The 23,267-nt window shown below is 38.5% G+C and overlaps 2 protein-coding genes across 2 annotated transcripts in view; one reads left to right on the forward strand and one right to left on the reverse strand.

The window, feature by feature from the left end:
* The first annotated feature begins 1,804 nt into the window (after nt 1-1,804).
* Nucleotides 1,805-15,679, forward strand: LOC146551880 (calpain-1 catalytic subunit-like). The gene is made up of 22 exons (XM_085257153.1): nt 1,805-1,825; nt 2,087-2,341; nt 2,895-2,964; nt 3,080-3,198; nt 3,410-3,543; nt 3,637-3,811; nt 5,225-5,299; nt 5,534-5,619; nt 6,572-6,646; nt 7,100-7,260; nt 7,907-8,073; nt 8,287-8,298; nt 8,402-8,610; nt 10,463-10,502; nt 10,742-10,810; nt 10,952-11,009; nt 11,107-11,168; nt 11,360-11,428; nt 13,274-13,352; nt 14,039-14,155; nt 14,407-14,459; nt 14,558-15,679. The coding sequence occupies exons 2-22, from the start codon at nt 2,105-2,107 to the stop codon at nt 14,582-14,584; spliced, it is 2,094 nt and encodes a 697-aa protein (XP_085113279.1). The 5' UTR covers nt 1,805-1,825; nt 2,087-2,104; the 3' UTR covers nt 14,585-15,679.
* Nucleotides 15,611-23,267, reverse strand: part of LOC146551881 (uncharacterized) — an 85,312-nt gene continuing 77,655 nt past the window's right edge. Inside the window, exons 251-270 of the mRNA XM_085258276.1 lie at nt 23,132-23,223; nt 22,313-22,443; nt 22,061-22,185; nt 21,813-21,939; nt 21,327-21,539; nt 20,985-21,155; nt 20,649-20,795; nt 20,489-20,538; nt 20,257-20,389; nt 19,939-20,021; nt 19,710-19,836; nt 19,390-19,580; nt 18,450-18,540; nt 18,230-18,350; nt 17,727-17,908; nt 17,416-17,571; nt 17,199-17,332; nt 16,964-17,097; nt 16,778-16,872; nt 15,611-16,418 (exon numbers count right to left, since the gene is read on the reverse strand). Coding sequence (XP_085114402.1) covers nt 15,993-16,418; nt 16,778-16,872; nt 16,964-17,097; nt 17,199-17,332; nt 17,416-17,571; nt 17,727-17,908; nt 18,230-18,350; nt 18,450-18,540; nt 19,390-19,580; nt 19,710-19,836; nt 19,939-20,021; nt 20,257-20,389; nt 20,489-20,538; nt 20,649-20,795; nt 20,985-21,155; nt 21,327-21,539; nt 21,813-21,939; nt 22,061-22,185; nt 22,313-22,443; nt 23,132-23,223 — 2,929 coding nt within the window. The 3' untranslated portion in view covers nt 15,611-15,992. The remainder of the gene's footprint in view (nt 16,419-16,777; nt 16,873-16,963; nt 17,098-17,198; nt 17,333-17,415; nt 17,572-17,726; nt 17,909-18,229; nt 18,351-18,449; nt 18,541-19,389; nt 19,581-19,709; nt 19,837-19,938; nt 20,022-20,256; nt 20,390-20,488; nt 20,539-20,648; nt 20,796-20,984; nt 21,156-21,326; nt 21,540-21,812; nt 21,940-22,060; nt 22,186-22,312; nt 22,444-23,131; nt 23,224-23,267) is intronic.

Consider the following 23,267-nt stretch of genomic DNA (forward strand, 5'->3'; position numbering starts at 1 on the left):
ACTGACATTACACTGGCAAGTCAAGCTGAACTCTCTGTGACTGAAGATACTAAAGGAACCAATATTGTATTTATAGTTAACCTTTTTTCAAAAAGAAAGTGAAAAAATATGGTTAAAAATAGTTTCTTGAGTCCAGAAGGGCAGCGTCAGCCTACTTTAATGAGCAAAGTTGATTCAAAGGGTAATGAAAGGAATAAAATATTATATAGGCTGAGATACAGCTACTATTGGTCTGTGTATTATCTGTCAATCCATTCACAATTTAATTCAAGTCATAACTGAATGTTTGTGGTATAGAATAAGAAGTATTTACTAACTCATATTGAATATTATCACCCGTTAATGTTAATTATGTTAATTATGTGTTATAATTTATTTTAATGTGAGATGGGTACATTTGCGTGCTACCATCTGCACGGTAGCATGCAAAGAACAACTATAATCTCCCATATTTTAAAACATGTTTAAAAATGTCATCTTTGGACTTTAATACAGGGAATCTGTTACCTGTCTGTCATGAGAGCTCCACCCTGAAACTACACCTTAAAAACACAAAGGCAGATGCACAACAGACGACATCTGCTTTCTACATTTTGACTCTCAAAAAAACAGTCAAATTACTTTGTTTAGACAACATTTTAAGGTGATTTGAATGTGCTAGTCATCTTTTTTCATAAAGACTATGTGAAAAGTGGATTTATATTTGAATCATTCAAAACAAAAGCAACCATGAACTCACAAAAACTCAAACCCTGGATTCAAAACCGAGCTATTTTCCCATCTTTGCCGTATTAGGTTTTGCATTTATCATTAATCATTCTTGGACAACAACAACAACAACAACAATCTTTATTTATAGAGCACATTTAAAAGCCAAGGGCATGCCAAAGTGCTTTACATAAAAGAATAAAACAATAAAACAATTAACACTATAACATCAGAGTCATATAAGTGTGGAATTATGTTCACAGGTAAAAACCACTAATAAGAGTAAACTATAGCACATAGCTATAGCAAAGTAAAGCTGTACCATCAAACACAGTGATAGAGAACATAGACAACGCAAGACAAACAGAAAAATTAATAGAATAACTCACTGCAAACAAGGCCAGGATTTAACTGGTAGAAAAAGCAAGTTCAAACAGATATGTTTTAAGCCGTGATTTAAAAGATTGAATAGAATCAGACGCCCGGATGCCAATCGGTTGATTGTTCCACAGCTCAGGTGCAGCTAGAGCAAACGCTCGATCACCTCTAGACTTCAAACGAGATCTGGGCTGAACCAACAATAACTGTGAGGATGATTTTAAAGCCCTCGCAGGAGCATATGAGTTTAAGAGTTCCTTAAGATAGCTTGGTCCTGTGTTATTAGTAATTTTAAAAGTAAGCAACAGAATTTTAAATTGAATACGAAATTTCACAGGCAACCAGTGCAGATCAGCAAGGACGGGAGTGATGTGAGCAAACTTCTTAGTTTTAGTTAGAATGCGTGCAGCGGCATTCTGGACTGTCTGTAATCTATGTAGAAGGGTAGAGTGGAGACCAAAATAAAGTGAATTACAATATTCATGCTTTGTGACTTGATACTTGCATATTTGCAGAGTTGACTGACTTGGAAGCTTTTAATCATGTAAATGTCTGCATTTCTTCTATTCTTCTCTCCGTTCGTGAACAACAGACAGCTGTACCAGTAAAAAAAAACAGATCAGGGAGGGCTTATCACGTGCTGACAGAAGTAGCCTCGGGCATTTACAGGTATGATAAAAACAGCAGAGTTTCTCTCCACCCACAGTCACTGCTGTCTAGCTTTTTGAGGTAAGGCAAGGTACTGTACTCGTACTGTAAACATTCTTAAGCAGCTTGGTTTACACTTTTTTTTTTTACCTCTTTTTGTAACAGTTATGTGGTGTTGGTATTGTTACATTATTAACGCTGAAAAATACTTTACAGTCTTATGTAAAAGACTCTTGTGTAAAGGAGTACACCTACTTAGTGATGTCCTTTGGGCACGTCGAAGAAGAAAAACGAGTTTGTGTAATGAGAATTAAAGCTAATCTTTACACTTCTTAATGTTTGTTTTCAACAGCTTTCAAACCCTGCAGCTATGCCTCCTCCAGGTGTGTGCATGAACATCATCAGTGCACGCCACATGAAAAATGGCTACGGGACTGTCACCAACCCCGAGAGGTTCCTAAACCAAGACTTCCACCAGCTGAAACAGTACTGTCTCATCCAACATCTAAGGTACATCGATGAGATGTTTCCCCCTGACAGAAATTCAATCGGCAATGGGATACTGACGCCTTCTGACCTTGACCGAGTGGTGTGGCTGAGACCAGGGGTGAGTGTTGCATTGGCTGAAAACCCCAAATGCAAGTACATATAATCATGAAAGCTGTTTGAGGAGAGGGTGTGGTCTGTGGCTCTGCTGCAGAGGAGTGGTGGGGCATTGGGTTTGGTGGGCAGTGCCAGTGTAACTGATCACACCAATCGGTCCAGCTCTGCAGCTCCTCTGCAGTGGAGCCGAAGGCCATACCCCCACCACGCCGATGCTCTAACAATCTACAAATCTAGATAGTTAAGGCTCTTCATGAAGCATAGAAATCTGCTAATTCATTTGTACGTTGGGTTATTGGAACCTTTGTTTCATGGTGTGCCTGAATGCTTTACCAACCACAAACGAGGATGCACATTTTAGCTGCATGAAGTATTTCTTCAAGGGAAACAAAGACAAAACTGTATGAAACACCAACTGTTAATTTGCCAAATGATTGTTAATGTTTCTTTAACTTCTATAACTTTTGTTGCAGTAAGCCCAATAATAATAATGATGATAATAATAAAGAAACAATAACAATAATCCATAAAGATAAGAGTTTGTTTTGTTATTTCAGAAAATTGTTCCAAATCCATCGTTTGTTGCTGACGGGGTGTCCAGGTTCGACTTTGGTCAAGGTTGGGTTAGTAAGTATACTTATTCTTTCACTTCTTTGTGTCAATCTAACCATAATCAGCACAATTACTACTGCGATATCTGCACAGTAAATCATTCTGACAACTCAACTACATATTTTTACAGAAAACTGCTGGTTTATTGCCTCTATTGGAGCTCTGACATTTCAGAATCACATCCTTGGACAAGTTGTTCCACTTGAGCAAAACTTTCACGAGGATTACTGTGGACTGTTCCACTTCAGGGTATATACAGTACCATAATATCATTCATACCATTGAAAAGTCAGTGGTAAAATGTTGTCTGTACATTTTAAAGTTGTTTAAGGAATTACTTGAAATATTACGAGTCTTTTGTTTTGATATTCTGCCATTGCCAAAGATAAATATCTAAAAGCAGGTTGCATTAAACAATGCATAAAACCTTTTCACTTTCTCTTCTCTCTCAACTGCTTAGTTCTGGAGATTTGGAAAATGGGTGGATGTCATCATTGATGACAAACTACCAACAATTGATGGCAGACTCATTTTTGTCCACTCCAGAGATCCAACTGAATTTTGGCCAGCTTTGCTGGAAAAAGCCTATGCAAAGTATGTAAAAACCCTGTGTTATTTCTCAGTTTACAGTGCTCTTTGTGGGAGTTATTTGTCAGTAAAAATAACAATATATCCACTTTTTTTCAGGGTGTGTGGTTCCTACACAGATATGAATGCTGGAACTCCTGCCGAGGCATTGGTAGACTTCACTGGTGGGGTCCACATTTATATTGATCTGTCAAAGCCCCCTCCAGACCTGTGGGAAATGATGTGTCGAGCTGGTCAATCCAAGTCACTGATGGGTTGTGGGACACCACAGGGTGTAAGCATTGATTTACACCACATAAAGCAACATGCTGCCTTGTAATCTTTGTTTTGAAAACAGTCAGGGGTGTCTGTCTTACTGAAAGATCGGGTGATAAAAAAGAACCTTCAGAATAATAGCTCTTAGCTCAGAGTTATCTTCTCCCAGCAGAAAAATAAAAACACTGTGTTGGGATTGTTCCATTTTGAGAAAGTGGTTTGATAACTCCCCCATTCACAGCGGCTGGAAATCTACCTGTCACATTAGAGTAAACAGCACCGCCCTGTTTCCCTGAAGTTAAGCGCAATACCTAGAAAGCAGTACAGTTTAATAGAATGAAGAAAATCCCGTACATGTTAATGCAAGAGTGAACCACTCTCAGAGCCATAGTATGTTGTGAAAAGAAAACACTGGTAAATGTTTTTGACGATCATGTTTTTAGAGATATTTTTTATCAGAATTCAAATTAAAGTATAATCAGTGTTTTGCATGTATTATCTTTCTAAATACCTTAAATTACAGCAGAACAGTACCAATACTTTGTGGGTTGCATTTCTGTTTGTATGAAAGAATCTTCACCTTTTTCATCATGTAGTTTATTTTAATTAATTAATGACCCATAAGTGGCTCCACAGGATCTTGTTTGGCCCCTCAAACAGTAACTACACGGATAAGTCTTTTCAGACAGAGAGAGCTACTGATACATTAGACTCTGAAATACTTGTCCAGATGGTTTACTCTCATGATGAGTGAAAGCACTTAATCCAGCAGAAGCACGTCTCATATGATGTATGATAATCTTGCACCGTTTGAACCTTCACAAGAATTTAAGAAGCTGTTTGTTTTCCAAATAATGTTGATATATCCTACTGTATGAGCAAATACATGGGGCGACCGTGGCTCAGGGGGTTGGGAAGCGTATCTGTAACCGGAAGGTTGCCGGTTCGATCCCCGGGCTCTCTGTCCTGGTCGTTGTGTCCTTGGGCAAGACACTTTTTACCCTACCGCCTACTGGTGTTGGCCAGAGGGGGATGGCGCGATATGGCAGCCTCGCTTCTGTCAGTCTGAACAAGCTACAACCGTAGCTTGCCTCCACCAGTGTGTGAATGAATAGTGGTATTGTAAAGCGCTTTGGGTGCCTTGAAAAGCGCTATATAAATCCAATCCATTATTATTAAATGAAATTTAATTTGCTGACACACGAGTAATGCTAACATAAGCAACAATATACTGGTTCTTTACTACTTTGAAAAGCCAAAGTTTGCTAATATGATTTTGTTTTCATTTAAAATTTGCCAATTAGCCAACTCAGCTCGTTCTTGTGTGTTCACTATTTATTACCTGCAAGACTCAAAAGCAAAATGATATTTTTCTTAAGTTGTGCTAATTTAAACTGAACTTGGAATGTTTACATGTGTTAATTCTTTGTAGGAGACAACTGAAAACATTGTACTACCAAATGGGCTGGTCCAAAGCCATGCTTACGCTGTCACAGGTGTTAAACAGGTAAGGTCTGGAATTTATTTAAAAGATAATACAACATGCAGCAAACTAAAATAGAGTGGTTGTTAACGTTCTATTAGCAAGAGTTACGTTTTTAAGTTTCTAATGATGTTTACCTCAGCAAACAATTAATTTCATTCATTTTAAGGTAATAAAGGTACCGAGCTTGCATTTACTGTAAAGCAGTGTATTTTTTTTATTAAAGAAACTACAAATGTGGTTTCCTTTGGTGTGCAGATGATTAGCCGAGGGCAGATGGTGAACCTGGTGCGTTTGTGGAATCCCTGGGGCCACGGAGAGTGGAATGGAGACTGGAGTGATCGGTTAGAGCATCTTGCACTCACCATTTCTCTGGTTTTGTACCTCAGGAGAAAAAATACTGAGATAATTTAGCAGTGGTGGAATAGCATTATATATATATATATATTATGCTCACAGGGAAGTATCAAGAAGTCCTGTGTGTTTTGTTTTAGTAATTTCCTCAGTGATAAACTTAAGGGGCGATCGTGGCTCAAAGAGTTGGCAGTTCGTCTTGTAACTGGAAGGCTGCCGGTTCGAACCCCGGCTCGGATAGTCTCGGTCATTGTGTCCTTGGGCAAGACACTTCACCTACCTACTGGTGATGGCCAGAGGGGCCGATGGTGCGATATGGCAGCCTCGCTTCTGTCAGTCTGCCCCAGGGCAGCTGTGGCTACAACTGTAGTTTGCCTCCACCAGTGAGTGAATGAATAGTGGAATTGTAAAGCGCTTTGAGGGCCCTGTAAAGCGCTATATAAATGCATTATTATAAATACATTTTTAGGCATGCAAGGAAGGGCTGAGGATAGCTGAGGATATGTGGATCAGAGCCATGAGAAGCTTTTGTGTTGGTTTCTTATCAGCGTAATCTCTTAATTATGAACTTCTTATGTAAGTGAAGAAAAAAAACCCACAGATGGCAAGTTTTGACAGGACTTGAAGGTTTTATTCTAGAGTTTCTTATTTTGAAATACTTGATGATTTTAGGTGTGGTTTGTGGTTTGGAGGCATTCTCTAATGGCTCTGTTTGAAACTATTGAAACAAGGTCTGTCTTGCACACGAGGCAGAAGAAAAAGTCTCCTGACAGCTCTGAAAGACTCTTTGTTGACTGCAAAGGTCACTAATTTCCCACACGTCATCCACATGAGTAGAGAGGAGTAGTTGTAGCTTGAATGAGCTTAAATTTGAAAAGTTTAGAATATGACAATATTGTATTCATATGCCTCCTCTTCCTTCTCTGAAAAATTTCCAAAAAGGTCACCTCTGTGGCAAACTGTGAGTCCTCAAGATCGAGATATGTGCCTAGCAGTCTATGATGACGGCGAGTTTTGGTAAGAAAAATCAAAATGTGACAAATGCAACACAGTAATTAGTTACACAATAATAAGTTCTTACCATAATTAAACAAAAGAAGAACAAAAAGATGCTTTCTAACCCTAAGTACTCAAATGTATTTGTGTTATACATCTCTATGCTCAAATGCTTAAAAGTTAAATTAGATTATATAGTTAGTTTCTTTGAACATAGTTTAATAGAATAATAGAATAATAGAATAATATAAATAATAGAATAGCTATTCGAGGGCAAAAGAGTCTATAGAGTTAGAATTTGACTTCCAGTGAAAGCTGCTAAACAAAAGCTGCTACGCTTTTGTGTAGATTCCATTAAATCAACAAATTGTTGCAGAATACATGCTTTTTATATTTCTGTTCATTTTTTGTTATCGTTCATTATCACGAAACTGCCAGAACTCATTATTACCTAAATTTATATCTGTTTTCAAGGATGAGTCTGAAAGACTTCTGTAAGACCTATTCAGAGCTCGACATCTGCTGCATGTGTCCTGACTTCCTGGATGGAAACTCTACCTGTCACTGGAAAACCTCCATTTATGAAGGTCGATGGGTTGCAGGAACCACTGCTGGAGGCTGCATGAAGAACCCTGGTATATTCAAAAGCTCTAATAAGTTAAAGCCTCATTAAATACCTTAGTTATGGAAATAAATGATCTCTTTGCTACATCCATTTGCACAGCACCACATGCCTTTTAGCAATTCTAAACTAATTGCAACTATCATTTATTTCCTTTGCGCTATAATCAATCTTTGTAGACTACAGTGTGACCAAAATCCTGACCATACAATCTCACTGACTCTGAAAGGGTTCCTTCGAAGACGGGAACAGGTCTGTGACCACCAGTCAGTTATCATCTTCAAAGTGACTTTGATGCTTCAAAATACCAATAAAACATATAAATATGATCAAATGGTAACCAGAGATAAGCACAGGAGTCTGGCAGTGATTGTAGTCAGAGGATAATTTTTTTTGGAGACAGGGTACTTCCTAACATATCATGTGGCCTATCCAATGACCTTGGAGGTGCCAAGGCCAAGGAAGTGCTATTTTTACTCTAGTGTGACTGAGCCATTAAATATAATTGCAATAATTTGGGAACTGTGAAGAGAAAGTGTCGTATTTCTGTGGAGTCAGTCTATCATCTTGTAGCTGCTTGTTAAGGTTTACTTAATAATAATAATAATAATAATAGATTAATGGAAAACTCCAAAATGATTTCCTTCTTTGCTTTTCAGAGAGCTTCTGGACAAATCCACAGTATCGGGTCAAGATTGATGAATTATCCAGTGAATGTGCTGGGAAACAGGGTGAAGTCAACATGCTGGTGTCTCTCATGCAAAAGCCAGATAAAAGGAATAGACGCCTGGTCCAGAACCTCTACATTGGATTTTCTGTATTTGAGGTAAAGATTAGCCTTTATTGTTTCCATCACACTGGTTAGATTGGTGTACTCTGCACTGCATGTGTAGAAGTCATGTAGTAAACTAATGAAAAGTGGGAGTTTTGTGCCTCATTTACAAAAAACCCTTCAATTCCTAAATCATTAGTTTCCATTTAGCTTTTATAAAGACATAATTCACGTGATCTAATTTTTTTTTCTGTGATTTCCTCTAAGGTGCCTGAAAACGTGAGTATTTTCCCACAGCAAACATTTCATTTCACAATTTTCAAATAACAGGACCGAGACAGAGCGGAAGAGATTAAATATCTGTTTAAAACTGATATTACAGTACATGGCACACAGCGGGAAATTCCCAGCCTCTTTCTTCAGTGCGAGCAAACTTGTTGCCTACACTAAATCCTACATAAATGCCCGTGAGGTGATGGAGTTAATGATGCTGAAGCCTGGTGAATACGTGATTGTGCCATCCACCTTCAGTCCCAATGAGACAGCCTCCTTCATCCTGACCATCGTGTCCAAGGCAGAGACCCACGTGCAGTAAGATACTTGCAATCTTATACACTACACTGGCAAAAGTATTCACTCACCCGTCCAAATAATTTAATCCAGGTGTTCCAATCATTTTCATGGTTATAAAATCAAGTACTTAGGCATGCAGACTCCTTCTACAAACATTTGTGAAAGAATAGGTCATTCCCAGGAGCTCAGTGACTTCCAGCATGGCGATAGGATGACATCTGTGCAACAAGTCGAGTCGTGAAATTTCCTTGCGGGATTATCGTGTGCGGCCGTTTTTTAGGAGTTGGGCTCGGCTCATTAGTTGCAGTGAAAGGAACTCTTAATGCTTCAGCATAACAAAGCATTTTTGACATGCTTCCAACTTTGTGGGACCAGTTTGGACATAACCCCTTCCTGTGCCAATAAAACTGCATACCAGTGCACAAAGCAAGGTCCGTAAAGACGTGGATGAGTGAGTTTGGTGTGGAAGAACTTGAGTGGCCTGCACAGAGTCCCGACAGATCACCTTTGGGATGAATTAGAGCAAATACTGAAAAGTGTTTAAACACACATTATTAACACATTTAAATGTATATGTTTCTTCAGTTTCAGTTCTCTGATGTGAACTGAAACTAAAGAAGCTGGATGACTGTTGAAACGTCTTCAAGGAAACTTAAAGAAGTCCAGAAGCTTTTCTTTCCAAGCAAGTCTTTTGGCAAAATAGTGTAGTGACAAGTAATGTTCAAAGTTGGGGTAGTAAATGCTAAAAAATAAACATAATCTCAAACAAAGGTATTACTTTTGACAGAAAGGGTGGGGCAGAGGAGGCGCGGGCAACATGACAAGCAATGGTGCCCATCCATATCATACAACCTGTTTTGACTGTGTCTAGTTGTAAAAGTTCTACTATATGTTTATACTGCACTGATTTAAGCAGGTGCCTTTTTTGGAAGGTTTTGATGATGCTCTCAATCATCTGTGGAATTGCCTGGGGAACTTTTGACATCAACTATGCGTCTAAGTGTCGTAAAGAGTATTATTGGCACTATAAAAGATGTTTAGCAAGCAAGTAAAGAAGTGGCATTTTGGAGAGAGAAGAGCAGAAGGATTTTACCAAAAGACTGAGTTTGAGCAGTGCTGTCACTGATTATACGAGTGCAAAGTCTGATAGATGGAGTTCTTATGGCGGAGCTGTTTTGAAAGATTTAAAATCCATCCATTCGCTACCACTTATCCTTTTCAGGGTCGTGGGGGGTGCTGGAGCCAATCCCAGCTGTCATAGGGCGAGAGGCAGGGTACACCCTGGACAGGTCGCCAGTCTGTCGCAGGGCTAACACACAGGGACAGACAACCATTCGCACTCACATTCACACCTATGGGCAATTTAGATTAATCAATTAACCTATCCCCAATAAGTGCATGTCTTTGGTGGGAGGAAGCCAGAGTACCCAGAGAGAACCCACGCAAACACGGGGAGAACATACAAACTCCACACAGAAAGCCCCCGGCCTGATGGTGGAATTGAACTCAGGACCTTCTTGCTGTGCGGCAACAGTGCTAACCACCGTGCCACCATGCTGCGAGATTTAAAATCATTAATTGTTATTTGTTAAAAGTTTGCATTCTTACTATGTGGGTGTGCAAAGCTGGGCAAGTGGGAAGGAATTTTGAATGGGGAATTCTATAAATGTGTGTCATTGGTACACTGACCTGTCAGTCTGTGTGGACCTGTAGTGCTGTGGTGCTCAGGTATCACATGGCTGTATCGTCCTCAGGGTCTATCACAAAGTTGTTGCTCCTGTGATCTCCCGAATGACAATCCTGCACACTACTTTTACTTGCTGGTGAAAAAAAGTTGTACTCATTCCTTTTATCTGTCCTGTGTCCTCAGTGAGAACTCCAGTGGTCATGAATATATGGAACTGGAAGAGGTGAATAAGATGGATCATGTTACATCATCCAGTAGAAATATATACTGTCAAATAATAGTGAAAATAACCCCTTGGTATTTGGTAGAGTTAATTCTGAACAACTGACCCCATACTGACCCCATACTCAGTCAGTTTTTAACCTTGGTTGTTGTTGTTTTTTTTGTTAACATTGATTGAATGACACAGTCTAATCATTAATATAGAGATAAAAACATGCTTAGAGCACCGCTCTTTTGCAGAACACACCAGTGGGAAAGAGTGAGGATGACGAACGTAAAAGGACACTGTTCCGTCAGCATTCTGACAAGGTAAAGGATTGTGTCTTGTAACAATAGTTCCTTTTTTTGGGGGGGGGACACATGTCTATTTGCTTTTTTTTTAATGAGTTAGATAATAAGAAACGCTTAAAAGTAACCCAACCATCACATTAAGCTTTGATTACTTTCCAGTATGAAGAAGTGGATGCAGAGCAGCTCAAGAGGCTCCTAAATGGAAAAATACTAAAAGGTTTGCACAGTAAAAGTGAAAGGCTACACAGTTAAAATAATAATCCCATGTAGATGGTGCCGAGTGTCCTAGTATGATTTACTTTTTTCTTTTTTAGGAGACTTGAAATCTGGAGGATTCACAATCGATGCCTGTCGCAGCATGGTAGCTCTGATGGATGTATCCTCGAGTGTCATATTGACTTGGGTGCATTTATATTGGCTTCATTTCAGCTGCTTACTGGAGCAAACCCTTACAATAACTGCACTTACATAAAACATATTAACAGTGTACAAGTCAAAACCTGCCTGCCCTTTTACTCAATAATGCAAAAATGCACAGTTCTGATATCTTAATGGTACCTTAAAAAGACATCTGTGACTGGAAAGCTGAATGATGAGGAATTTGTTCGTCTGTGGAAGAAGGCTGTCACATACCAGGTAAGATAAACATAGTAAATGTCAAAGATGTCATCACAACACAAAGGCAGGGTTACCTGACAGGTAATCAGAGGTGAAAGCAGGATTTAGTTTGAACACAAACTGTCACATTTGCATATAAGAACTCACTGAACAAAGGGAGCGACCTGGGAAACATATGATTTCAGATTTGGTGATGACATCAGGAAGGCTGTAGCACACAAGAAATAATGTTCATCCAGTTGCACATTGAGGTTTATTGCTCTGAAACACAGCAAAACAGCAACTCTGTGTTACTGACGGCTTCCATTACAATAACTGGCCTGCGTTACTTTTGTAAGGTATTATGTGTAATGGCCCTTTAGTAATCAGCCCTTAGTAAACAGAACAAATGACAGACCAGTGAACAATACACAGCATAAGATGTACTGGCTGGTTTATCAAAACATTTCTTATAACTTTTACTGAAACCAGCTAATTGTTTTCTATCATATTTCTGATGGAACAACACGGTTAAACAGTTTAACCCAGGAGACTAACATCACTTAGCGCAGCGGTCCCCAACCCCCGGGCCTTGGACCGGTACCGGGCTGCGAGAGTTGAGGCTCAGGTGTGAAATGTATAGTTTTCAGGGTTTTTATCGGTTTTCAGCGTTATTTTGTTATCGTTTTTATCGTTTACTCGGTTTTCCTGGGTCTTTTCACGTGTGTTATGAAAAAATTTTTCCAGTACCGGTACTAGTTTTATTTTGTTGTATTTATCCGCGACACCTTAAAGGCCGGTCCATGAAAATATTGCCGGGCATAAACCGGTCCGTGGTGCAAAAAAGGTTGGGGACCGCTGACTTAGCGCACAAAGGTTACTAGCGTTAGCCACGGATAACGTGAATCAACTCTCTTCTTTGGTCACATCAAACGCCTTATAAACAAGAATTACACTCCAAACATGTTACTTTAAATAACTATCAACTTTACATAAATGTATAGAGTTCTCGTATACTGCTCTCACCTGAAACACAGCAAAACAGCAGTTCTGTGTCACTGACAGCTTCCATTACAATAACTGGCCCGCGTTACTTTTGTAAGGGAATATTTTGCCAGTCTCTCATTTGTCTGAGACGCCACTGCCACCTACTGGCGAAACTAAATATCGCCTTAAAACCAAATCAGGTGGGAGCACACGTTAAAAAACTTCAACAAGAATTCTGAGGCTTGTTTTTGATCCTTAAAATACTCAGGATGCCACAATTATCAGGATGTTGACTTTATCTCACCCACACCACCAGACTACTCCTTTTGTAGACTAATCCATTGTGTATATTAGGATTGTCTCAATGTCAGAGTTCATTCAACAGTTGATCATGCTACAAAGAGAAATCACTTTAAGTCCATAACGACGGATGTTCTAATGCATTTACGTGTAGTTATTACACAATTATCTATGAAGTCTTTTAACATGTCAACCATTGATTTTCAAATATCAAATACAGCCCTACACACACACACACACACATACACACACACACACACACACAATGTGAAAATGTGACATAAAAAATAATTAAACAAAGATTATCTTACATTTTCAAGCAAGACTTTATATACAGTCTTCGAGCAAAAGTAACAAAACTTCACAAACTGAAGTGGATTTGTTTCATTTTTAAGCTTGTCTGTAATCTCTCCCTCACTGTTCTGTTTCTCCGTTATTTTATTGGTGGTCAAGCTGACTGCTCATGGAAGGAAAAACTAAAACCAGGAAATGTCCCAGTGCTGCTGAGGGGCAGAAGGTCACTGGTTCTAACCCATGCAAACGTCTTATTATAAATATTCTAACATTATAATCGCTAATTATGTGCTTTTCACACAGGAAATTTTCTCCCGCTGTGATGTTTCGAAAACAGGGACGCTGTCACTAAGCGAGCTGAGAAATGCTATGATAGCCTCAGGTAGACATTTAATTTTAAAACCCATTTTAAGATACTGTTGGAACACAAAACTATCCTGTGATTATTGAGTCTTTCACATTTTCTATGTAAAACAATGGTATAGTTAACATTTTTAGAAAAACAAAATGAACATGAAAACAATGGTCCCTCTAACAATCATTTATTTAAATCTCTCCCTTCATGCAGCTCTGTATCAGGTTTTAGCTCAGTGTTTAGCTGTCTGCTTATTTTTGGTCACTTTCTGTAGTGGTGGCTCTCACACTATGTGGCACCCAGAAGCTGGTAAAGACCAAAAACCAAGCTTAAAGAGTCTAAATAAGTGGGCTATATGACTGGTTACCAACTAATTAAATTGTCATATTAAAGTTTTTTATTTGCAACATGTCTCTGCTTCTTCTATGTGGCCAAAATGATTATTCCTCAGGTTAGTAAAATACCAAAGTCATTAAAGCAGAGAAAAGATCAGGATCCAGCTTAAATTCTACAATGAAGACAGTAATGGCAATCATACATTCAGTATTAATATGTTCTGAAGGTTATGTAAATAGTATTTTTGTAAAGTATTAGCACTTGCTTTGATATTCTACACAAACCACCTGTCTAGCAGCGTGTCTGTTTGTATCTGGTAGCAACCAGCCCTAATACACACTCCACTGACTTCATCTTATGAACTGTATGTTGGTCAGGAAAGAAGATCAGCGATGAGATGCTGAATTTGATGGCTCTCCGTTACGGCACCTCGTCTGGGCACATTACTCTGGAGAGCTTCATCAGTCTAGTACTCCGCTTTGAATGCATGTATCGTAAGTAAAACTGAAGAAAATTACAGTAGACATATTTTATATTCTTCAAAGGTTAAAAGTTGTCAACTGTGGAACTTGAATTAGATTTGAATATCTGCAATATCTGTCTTTTCTCTTTATTTTCTTTACAATTAGAAATTACTCAGAAATACTCATTACATCACTGACGGGACACCAAAAGGATGAAGTCAGAACAAGTTGTGAAACTTCTACTTTTTCTTAACTATAAGGATTTATGTCTTTCTCCACAGAAATCTTCAACCAGTTGTCTGATGGCAAGGCTATGACTCTTCAGGAAACAGAGGTGACTACACTTCATTTTAAAATAGTTAACGAATCATGTCATGCATGCGCGAGATTTTAAGGTATGAAACATTAATAATCTATGATTTTTTATTGCAGTGGATGTACATTGCAATGTACACTTAACCTGACAGAGGAGATGACCTGCAGGAATGAGAACAAAGAAGAAATAAACAAAAAAGAGTTTTTCAGCATGAAAAAAAAATCATGATATGCAACCACTGGGTGAAGGTTTACAGTATATGAACAGGGCAGCAGAGTTAGACTACAAATCTGTGAGGAGTAGAAACTTTACAGTACAACAGATAGAACCGTGAGTGTGCAGCATCTGTGATTATTTTACACTGAAATCATTTTTTACAAAAACTAATTCAAAGTTCAAAGGTGGTGGTGCTTTAGAAGCACAAAGTTTGTGTCAAATCTTTATAGCCCATGTACTCCACCTTTGCTAAATGTTTCTGTTACTGAAGTTCTTTTTAAGTGGGTTGCTGCATTTTCTTTTCCACTGCTATGATACCGTAAGAGGGTTTTTTTTGATTGTCTCCCAACCTAGAGTCACATTGAAATATGCAAAAAGCTTTTGGATGATGTGAGATTAAATTTGATGTCTCGGGAAAAAATGTATTCACTGTTGTGATTGGATAACCTTTCATCTAGTGCCATCAATTGGTTGAAACTTTACTTTGTTATTTAGCTGAGACCATGTGTGCCTGTACGTGCAGCCTTATGGTGCCAGGATATCTGATATGTCTGTAAAAAGTGTTTCTGATAGAGCATTTTAAGTGGGTTACTGAATTTTTAGCTTGGAATGGATTTTTTTTTTTTATATTATTATCAGCTTCTACACAAAGAAATGATTCAAGCAGCTACGACAAGCATCAGAATTTCACGTACAAACCCCCTTTTTAGATGAAAAAAATAAATGAATGAAAAGCATGACATAAAAACTGAGCCTCACTGAACAGAGAATTCACAAATCAATTCTTTGGCCGCCATTTAAAAAACACTCAGATAAAATGCTCTGAACCCTAAACCTTTCATTCTTAAGCTTGAGTTTAAAGTTTTGAATTTACAACAGAGCGAGAAACTATTCAAAAATATGATGCCTGATCGTTCTGATTGTTCAACAGGCAGAGACATAGGCGTCAGATATTTATTTCCATGTTTTTATTGATTTTATCAATAGCAATACAGTTGAAATAATGACAGAACAGAAAATTTCTTGGTTCAAATTATAATGTAATTTAGTTTTAAGAAAGATTTGCCAATGATTATTAGAATTTATTAGAAGTTCTTCATTTTAAAATTCCAGAGTACTATTAAAATATATTAAAAAATAAAGATTACATCATAGTTTTGATTACATATCAGTTAAATTATTTGACATATGGATGAAGCAGAAATTAAACATTTGAACGGTAATTTGAATTAAATTAAACAAATAAATAAAATATTCACCCTCAAGCTACATTTAAAAAAAATCACTGATTCATGATTATTGATTATTATAAGAATGTGAAAGCTAGGTATGTTTTTAGGCTGGTTGTAGTAGCATTTGTAGTACAGCTGTTAGCAGAGCACCCAGCATCATAGTTGTCTGGGATTTTCCAAGCTCCACTTCCCCATTGGTTAGAGAGGCAGTGGTGGTGCTGTTGGAGCCTGGTGCAGTGGTGGTGCTGTTGGAGCCTGGTGCAATGGTGGTGCTGTTGGACCCTGGTGCAGTGGTGGTGCTGTTGGAGCCTGGTGCAATGGTGGTGCTGTTGGAGCCTGGTGCAGTGGTGGTGCTGTTGGAGCCTGGAGTTGGGCTGATTCTGTTGCTGATCAGACCCAGATTCAGTGTGTCCAGCTCTGACTGCAGCTGCAGGTTGATCCAGGTCTGAACTACAGTATCATTCTCAAACAGCTTCAGATCAGGTAGGTGCATACCCACGAGGCCTTTAACGTTGCTCACAGTCAAATTCTGTGAATTTTAAATAAATAACAGAAAACAAAATTAGTCTGAAGCTGTTAACACACAAGACAAAGAAGCCAAATATAAATGCCTTCTTTTTAAATATTATCATATTATGTTAAATAAAGAGCATGAGAAATTTGAAAGACTACATATGGTGGTTTATGTTGCCAAAGCACCTAAATCAGGAACTTGGTTGACATTTACATATATCAGCAGCAGTTTAGCTATTTCTTATAAGAACTATTTAAAAAGAAAATCATAGTTTTCAAGGCACAACTCAGACATATAATAAAGTCACAATAAAAATTAGATGTAGGCGGATGTCCAAAAAGTTTTCGTTTCATTTCTTTAACAACTATTCTTACAGCTATAACAGCAGGGTCCAGACTGCTGAAAGTGCTTATGTCCATGCTGATGTTTTGTGTTGACAGTGTTACTATATCCTGCAGAGGTGCTCCACCTATCAAGAAAGGAAATGAAACAGGAAATTAGAAAGCAGTTTTATGAGAAATAGAGAAACAGCTACGCAAACAGACAAAATGTATTCTCACCTAGATAGGGCTTAATCAACTGGTAAATGATACTGGAGCTGGACCGTTGTGAGCTGAAGGAAGTGGTACTGATGCCATACAGGACTTGCTTCTGCTCAGCTGAACATGATGACACATTCAGAGGGCTGGCATTTCTGTCAAGGGGAAAGAAGAAAGAGACATACAGTGTTACGTGTGCATGACCACTCACATTTGGCAATGTTTTTATATCGTTGAGCTGCAATCTGACACCAACCTGATGCTGTCTGGGCTGATGGTCTGCAGTGTACTGGTGTTTAGTGAGCACAGGTTGGAGTCAATAATGGTCAGCTCAGTGCTGCCCAGCGAGTTTCCAGAAGTGCTCAGATACTGAGTGATGATTTTGTTGCTCTAAGCGACATTAAAGAAAAGGTATCATGTAAGAATAATAAGACTATTAAGGATAAAAGTGAAATGAATTCCACCTCTTATACCTTTGCTGCCTCCCAGGGTCCATCTTCAGCTTTCATTAGAGCTGCAAGGGTGTCAATTTTGGTTATGTTCCACTTGGATATATCGTCAAGTGATGCCACACGAGACACTGATCCAAGCAACTGGACATCCTGATCAGGAATCCCTGACGGGAATGCCTGCAACAATAGAGAATGTGTAATGCTATGTGCTAATGTGCTAAATCCCAAATTTGAAACAATATCTCATTTGCAAATTCTGCCATTTAATAATAAGTCCGTCTAACATAATGAATGACATTTTGGCTCTTTTTCAAAATTCCCACACAAAATACCTCATTGAGTTTCTTTAGGATGACAGTCTGGAAACCATTATCATCCACTTTGTTGCAGATGGAGTTGAGGTTTTCTTTCAGAACGGGAACATCCAGGCAGAGGTCAAACTGCGTGAGATCATAGCCAAAGGGGAAGGCGGAGTCGCTAACTATCACCTGGGTGATGTTGCCCATGGTACAACCTTAAGAACAATTAGAGATGCAGATGAGAGTGCTGTGCAAGCTACGGTTGCCTTTATATATAAAAGCAAATATAATAATTAAGTCATATAACATTTGAGCATAAAATATGGGTTATTGTGCAAGTCTGTCTAACTTTAAAACCTGACTTCTCTAAGTTCACTGAATCTTTTGCTATCTGTACTCGTACCACTAAAGCAAAGTATTTACATTGTCTATTTATTTAAGTTATACAGTTATACAATTATTAATCTCCCGCTGACTAATTGTTTTTGCTTCAGTTTGAATAGCTGGTGTGAAAACAAATAAGAGCAAGGTCGCACCTGCTCCTCGTTTTGTTGTCCGGCCGCTGATCGCTTGGAACAGCGTCTTGAGCTTGCTTTTCTCTGTGTTTGCTTTCCTCAGTTTGGGCATGAAGGTCTTCAGGAACATTTTCTTTGTTGTCTGTAAAAAACACAAAGGTACCCAAACTGATTTCTAACACAAGTTATTTGAATGAATATTGTTAGACTAGATACTATCAAGCAACGAGAAAAAACATACAGAATCGAACCGGTTCCAGATATTTCTTGTGAAGTAGAGTGGAAGGGGTACGAGGTTCTCCAGTGTTTGCTTGTTCCAGGAAGCGGCATTTCTGAAAATAGAAGAGGATATTTTCTTACAGTGCTAACTTGAAAGAGGTAGTATGGGCTACAAAATTTGGTGGCATGGCTACTAGGTATTATATATACAAAGTCCTCAAAATGAAACTGGCAAGTTTGTGCCAATGAATCAAGGTTTATGACTTCATTTAAAAAAATAAGGTAGGAGTTAAACTTGTATGGTGCAGCTAACTGATAGCTCTACAAAAAATATAACTGAGTTACAGAGTTGTGCTTTTGGTGCAAATTAATCTCTGCATAATAAAATTATTGAAGTTTGCTTATGAATTTCCTTTGAGAGCTGTTTGGTTTCTAATTGTTGTCTGCTCAGAGTTCCTTAGCCCAATTTCAAAAGGCCGATGACTTAGCTTAAACTAGCTTAAAGCACAAAACTCCCCACATCTGTAATCAAACGCTTCTGCAGTCTACACCAGCTCTCTATACCGGAAGCCACAAAATGTAACTGTTTTCCTTAGAGGCTAAATCAGAGGATTATGTAATGGATTATATAGTTTAATCTGACTCAAGATACAAGATTAAACTGCAAATCTGTTATATAACTTATCTAACTCCTCTAAGCCTGGAAACTTTATGAAACATTGTTCCCCAGAGTGGTTGAAGGTATAATATCGGCACGGCCAAAACTGTGATTGGCTCATGGCTTCCCCTCAGATGTTCAGATATTCTCCTTTTCAGTAACAAATCAATCACACTGCAAATACGAACACAATTGTCACCATGTTTGATATGTTTGATGTGTGCATGATGCACAACAGCATTAACAACACTACTAGTTGTGTTTTTTAAACTCCTGACAGAATGACTTGTTTTTATCATTGTACCCATATTGTGTTGTTCCAGACAGCAGCAATGTCTCCATGGCTGCCACCTGGCTGGCAGAGAAGTCATTGCAGGCTTTAAGTTTCTCCAGGATGAGAGGATCTGCGTTCTGTATGTAAAACCCATCCAGAGTGCAAGCCATGTTCCCCAAGATCTCTATATTCTCTCTGCTCAGGCTCAAGCCATTTATACCCTGAAAACAGAAAACAGGAAAATGCTGTATTTAAAAAACTGTGCACGCATGCAACCTTATCAGTGTCAGAGTGTAATTCATGCATTTATTACCTTTAGACATATACATGTAAAAAAAACCATCACTCACCAAGCACACAGTGGCTTCACGGAACAGCTGCGAGCCCTTATTCAAGATTTTGGAGGCCACAGAGAAGTCTGCCGCACCCAGTGCAGAAAAGTATGACCTGCAGTTGCCTTTGTTAACATTTTTGCTGCTGTTTTTAGAAAAAAAAGAAAGGTAAAATCAGTAATTATTCTTCACATTAGTGATGCATTTTAAGGTGAGTGCAAGAAAATGCTTGGAGACACCGAATCACCTTAAGTAGAGAAGCATGTCTGATGGATAATCTGTAAAGTTTTGTGAGATTTCTCCACTCAGCAAGTTGAGCATGCAGGTTAGCTGTAGAAAACAGTGTGGGAAAAAAGAGGATTCCTCAGTGATATGCAAGTAAGCTGTTTCTAACACTGAAACTGATGATTCGTGCATTATCCTAACTTTCAAAAGAAAAAGAAATCCTCAACCTGATGATTTATGTTTCTGGTATATTATATCCATATAACATACACATCTTAATTGTTAACTTCATTTTAAGAGTCATAGTAATATTATTAAATTCCTTTCTAACAGATGTTACCTGGGATTCCTTTAACTGCACTTTGGCTCGGCCTGACCGGGGCCTACAGGCCCTGATTAGCTCCTTGGTCCTGAATTGTGTCATTTTCTGGGCAGAAGTGCAAGTGAAGCCTTGCAGCACTGAGGGAGAAAGCCTGCGGGGAGGATTGATGAACACCAGGAAGAAATGATAAATAATCCCCTCTTCAAAATAAACCTACATGGCCAAATAGTTATATGACTTGTTCACTTACTGCTCAATGTCAAAGTTTGTGTTGTCAAGGACCCCAAAAAAGATGGCAGCCTAAAAGAACAAAAAAAGAATAAAAGTTTCGTATTATTATCTGTAACATCGACTTTAAAAAGTCATTTTTGATTAATAATGCTATTGTGTGTATTTAACAAAATGTTAACCTGATCTGGTGTCCAGGTTTTTCTATTGAGCACGGTGATGTCTGCAGATTGGTCAGAAAACACCAACAGGGATGGTGGGATCTCAACTGCCATAGCATCTGGCACATTCAGCACCACTTGTGATGGATTTGTGTCCAGAGAAATGATCTACCAGGTAGGTAAATGCATTTAGGATTAAATGTAATGAGTGGAGTAATAATATCATGGAATACAGAGTTAATATTGATATCAAAGTAATTCTAATATTTAAATATCATAATGCCAAAGATAAATAAGTTGATGTCCTCCAGATCATAGCATTTACTTTATATTGTCTTGTGGAAGCTAACGTTGTACCTTTTTGACGAAGGTCATTTGGACAACACTTGGGGCTGCCAGCATGTTGGAAACGAAGGTGGTGCTCTTTGAGACGCTGAGTAGCACAGAAGCGCTGGTGTTTTCTATTGCTTCTGAAGGAAGTCCAATAACAAGCGTGCCAAGGGATGCCAGGGAAGATTCGCTGTTGATCTGTTAACACATTTCAAGTTTTTGAAGCCTCATTCTCTAAAGTGGTAAGCATCTTAGAGTTATTTTGTATTTTATAAAACCTTACTGGATTAATATATAACATCGTTAGGCACATGCATTTAAGATCTAACATGGATATCAGGTATATTAAGTGGACCTGAAGGGCGTTACCTGGAAGCCTGAGGCAGTAAGGGTTTGGATGATTATTGAGGCCTGATCCTGGCTCCAGGTACTGATTGAGCCCAGGGTGGACAAAGAAGAGATGAGCACTGATGAGGGAACTGAACTGATCTGGCTGTTACTCAGCCCTGCGCTGGAGCTTCCAAGAGCTGTAAATATCTGTGGTGTAATTGTCTTGATGTTGGATGCCAAAGCAGCAGAAACCTTTCAAATAAAATATCAAAACATGTGTAAACAGGAGTAACTGCAAAGAGAATTATGTCTGATAACATAGTTATTAAGTACCAGAGTTATATTATTAATAAGGGACTAATTTTAACAGAGTTAAAATTAAGATGGCCTTTGCGAGAGAGCATACTGTTCAGAGTTCAGGTTTTTTTGTTAACATTTAGCTCAAAACCAGCATTTACAACAATGAGATTTATGGTTGGTTTTTGCTAGAAACAATTCAACTCTGTTTGTTTTTAGGGCTGGTACCTCAGGGTCCTGGGTGCCATTGCAGAAAGTCTTCAGATTGTCTAAGATAACCATGGTTTCAGCTTCAGTCATAGTAGTATATGCCAAAGGTGGCACCGCAGAAGAGCACAGGAAAAAGCCTGGGAGACTGAATGAAAACAGATTTTTAACTACAAATACAGAATGACTACCACTGAACTGCTAAATTATATGCGGTGTATGGTTCACATAACACAGTTTGCTGTTTTTATCAGGCTGGTAATACTTACTTGACCGGCTTGAAGTTCGGATCGAATGCAAAAAGCTGTGTGACATAGTAGTTGGTTACATTTGCTGGGATTGCGTTATTGTTGAAGAGTTCCAGGTTGGCTTGGTTCTTCAAGAACACTTGAAACTTTAAAAATTAAGAAACAAAACAGGTCGATAATACTGATTTCTGTTAACCATGTTAACATTCCCACCAAAATCACGGACTTTGTATTTTGCTTTATTAACTGTGCATATGTGATCTCTGGAAATACCTGAGCAGTGGAGACAAAGGTGGTGAGGTCATCCAGAGTGATAAATGTCACAAAGTTCCCGATGTTACTGACAAACCAGGCAGTAGAGTTCAGTTCTGCATCACTGGCATTGTAGCATCTGGCTCCAGAACCTGTGGAACCAAGAAAAGCAGAACACACAGACAATAAATAACTTGTTAAGCGATCTCCCCTTATACGAATCGACATCAGTTTTGGCATTACGTGGCTCAAAATTTAAGACCACCTACTCTTTTCACTCAGCAAGCACACTGACTTCAGATGAGCCAGAAAAGACAAACAGATGCGTGTTATGTGCACTTTATATTTGGTAAGGTCCACGCATGTTACACCACCTGTTTCGTCCCAGTAAGTTAGCACATACATGTTTCTTCTCTGTCTGGCAGTTGCTATTATCCTTTGGGGCTGTGTGGAACATGTATGCCTACACATATCCGCTAATGCAATAAGTATGTAAGGAAGGAAGGTGTTTAATATGGTATATAGATCAAAATGTTGAAGCAGATTCAAACCAGGAGGAAACATGACTGCAGTAATCATTCCACATAAACTGTAAACCCCCTCTTAGAAGTAGATTCTGATCTTTTTCCACAAATGTAAATTGTTGCAGCTAGGTGCATTTTACAAACTCTTTGTGAATAGTCGGGCAGTATATTTTTAAAATAATTTTTACCCATTTCATATAATTTGGAAAAAAAAAAAAAGACAAGCAGACATAGTTTTTAAATTCCTTGAATTCCACACACAGATGTATACATACACAGTGCTTTTACAACACTTTTGATCATTAATAAATCTTACCAGCACTCAAGTAGGTCTTGATGGTGGTATAAACGTACTGCTGTTCAAACTCAGAGCTGTTGTATGCGAAGTTATTTCCCATCACATAGACCCTGTTGAAAGGAAAATGATGAAAAACGTGGTCATCATGTAATTA

This window comes from Mchenga conophoros, linkage group LG19, assembly GCF_057382185.1.
Source record: "Mchenga conophoros isolate Kocher_MC1m ecotype Shallow Benthic linkage group LG19, M_conophoros_male_GT1.1, whole genome shotgun sequence".
Taxonomy (NCBI): Eukaryota; Metazoa; Chordata; class Actinopteri; order Cichliformes; family Cichlidae; genus Mchenga; species Mchenga conophoros.

Bases quoted from the DNA above. Each gene is read 5' to 3' on its own strand.
- LOC146551880 (XM_085257153.1), top strand. From the start codon at position 2,105: ATGCCTCCTCCAGGTGTGTGCATGAACATCATCAGTGCACGCCACATG. The intron at 10,503-10,741 runs GTGAATAAGATG...GCTCTTTTGCAG, and splicing joins AATATATGGAACTGGAAGAG to AACACACCAGTGGGAAAGAG. The intron at 11,429-13,273 runs GTAAGATAAACA...CTTTTCACACAG, and splicing joins AGAAGGCTGTCACATACCAG to GAAATTTTCTCCCGCTGTGA.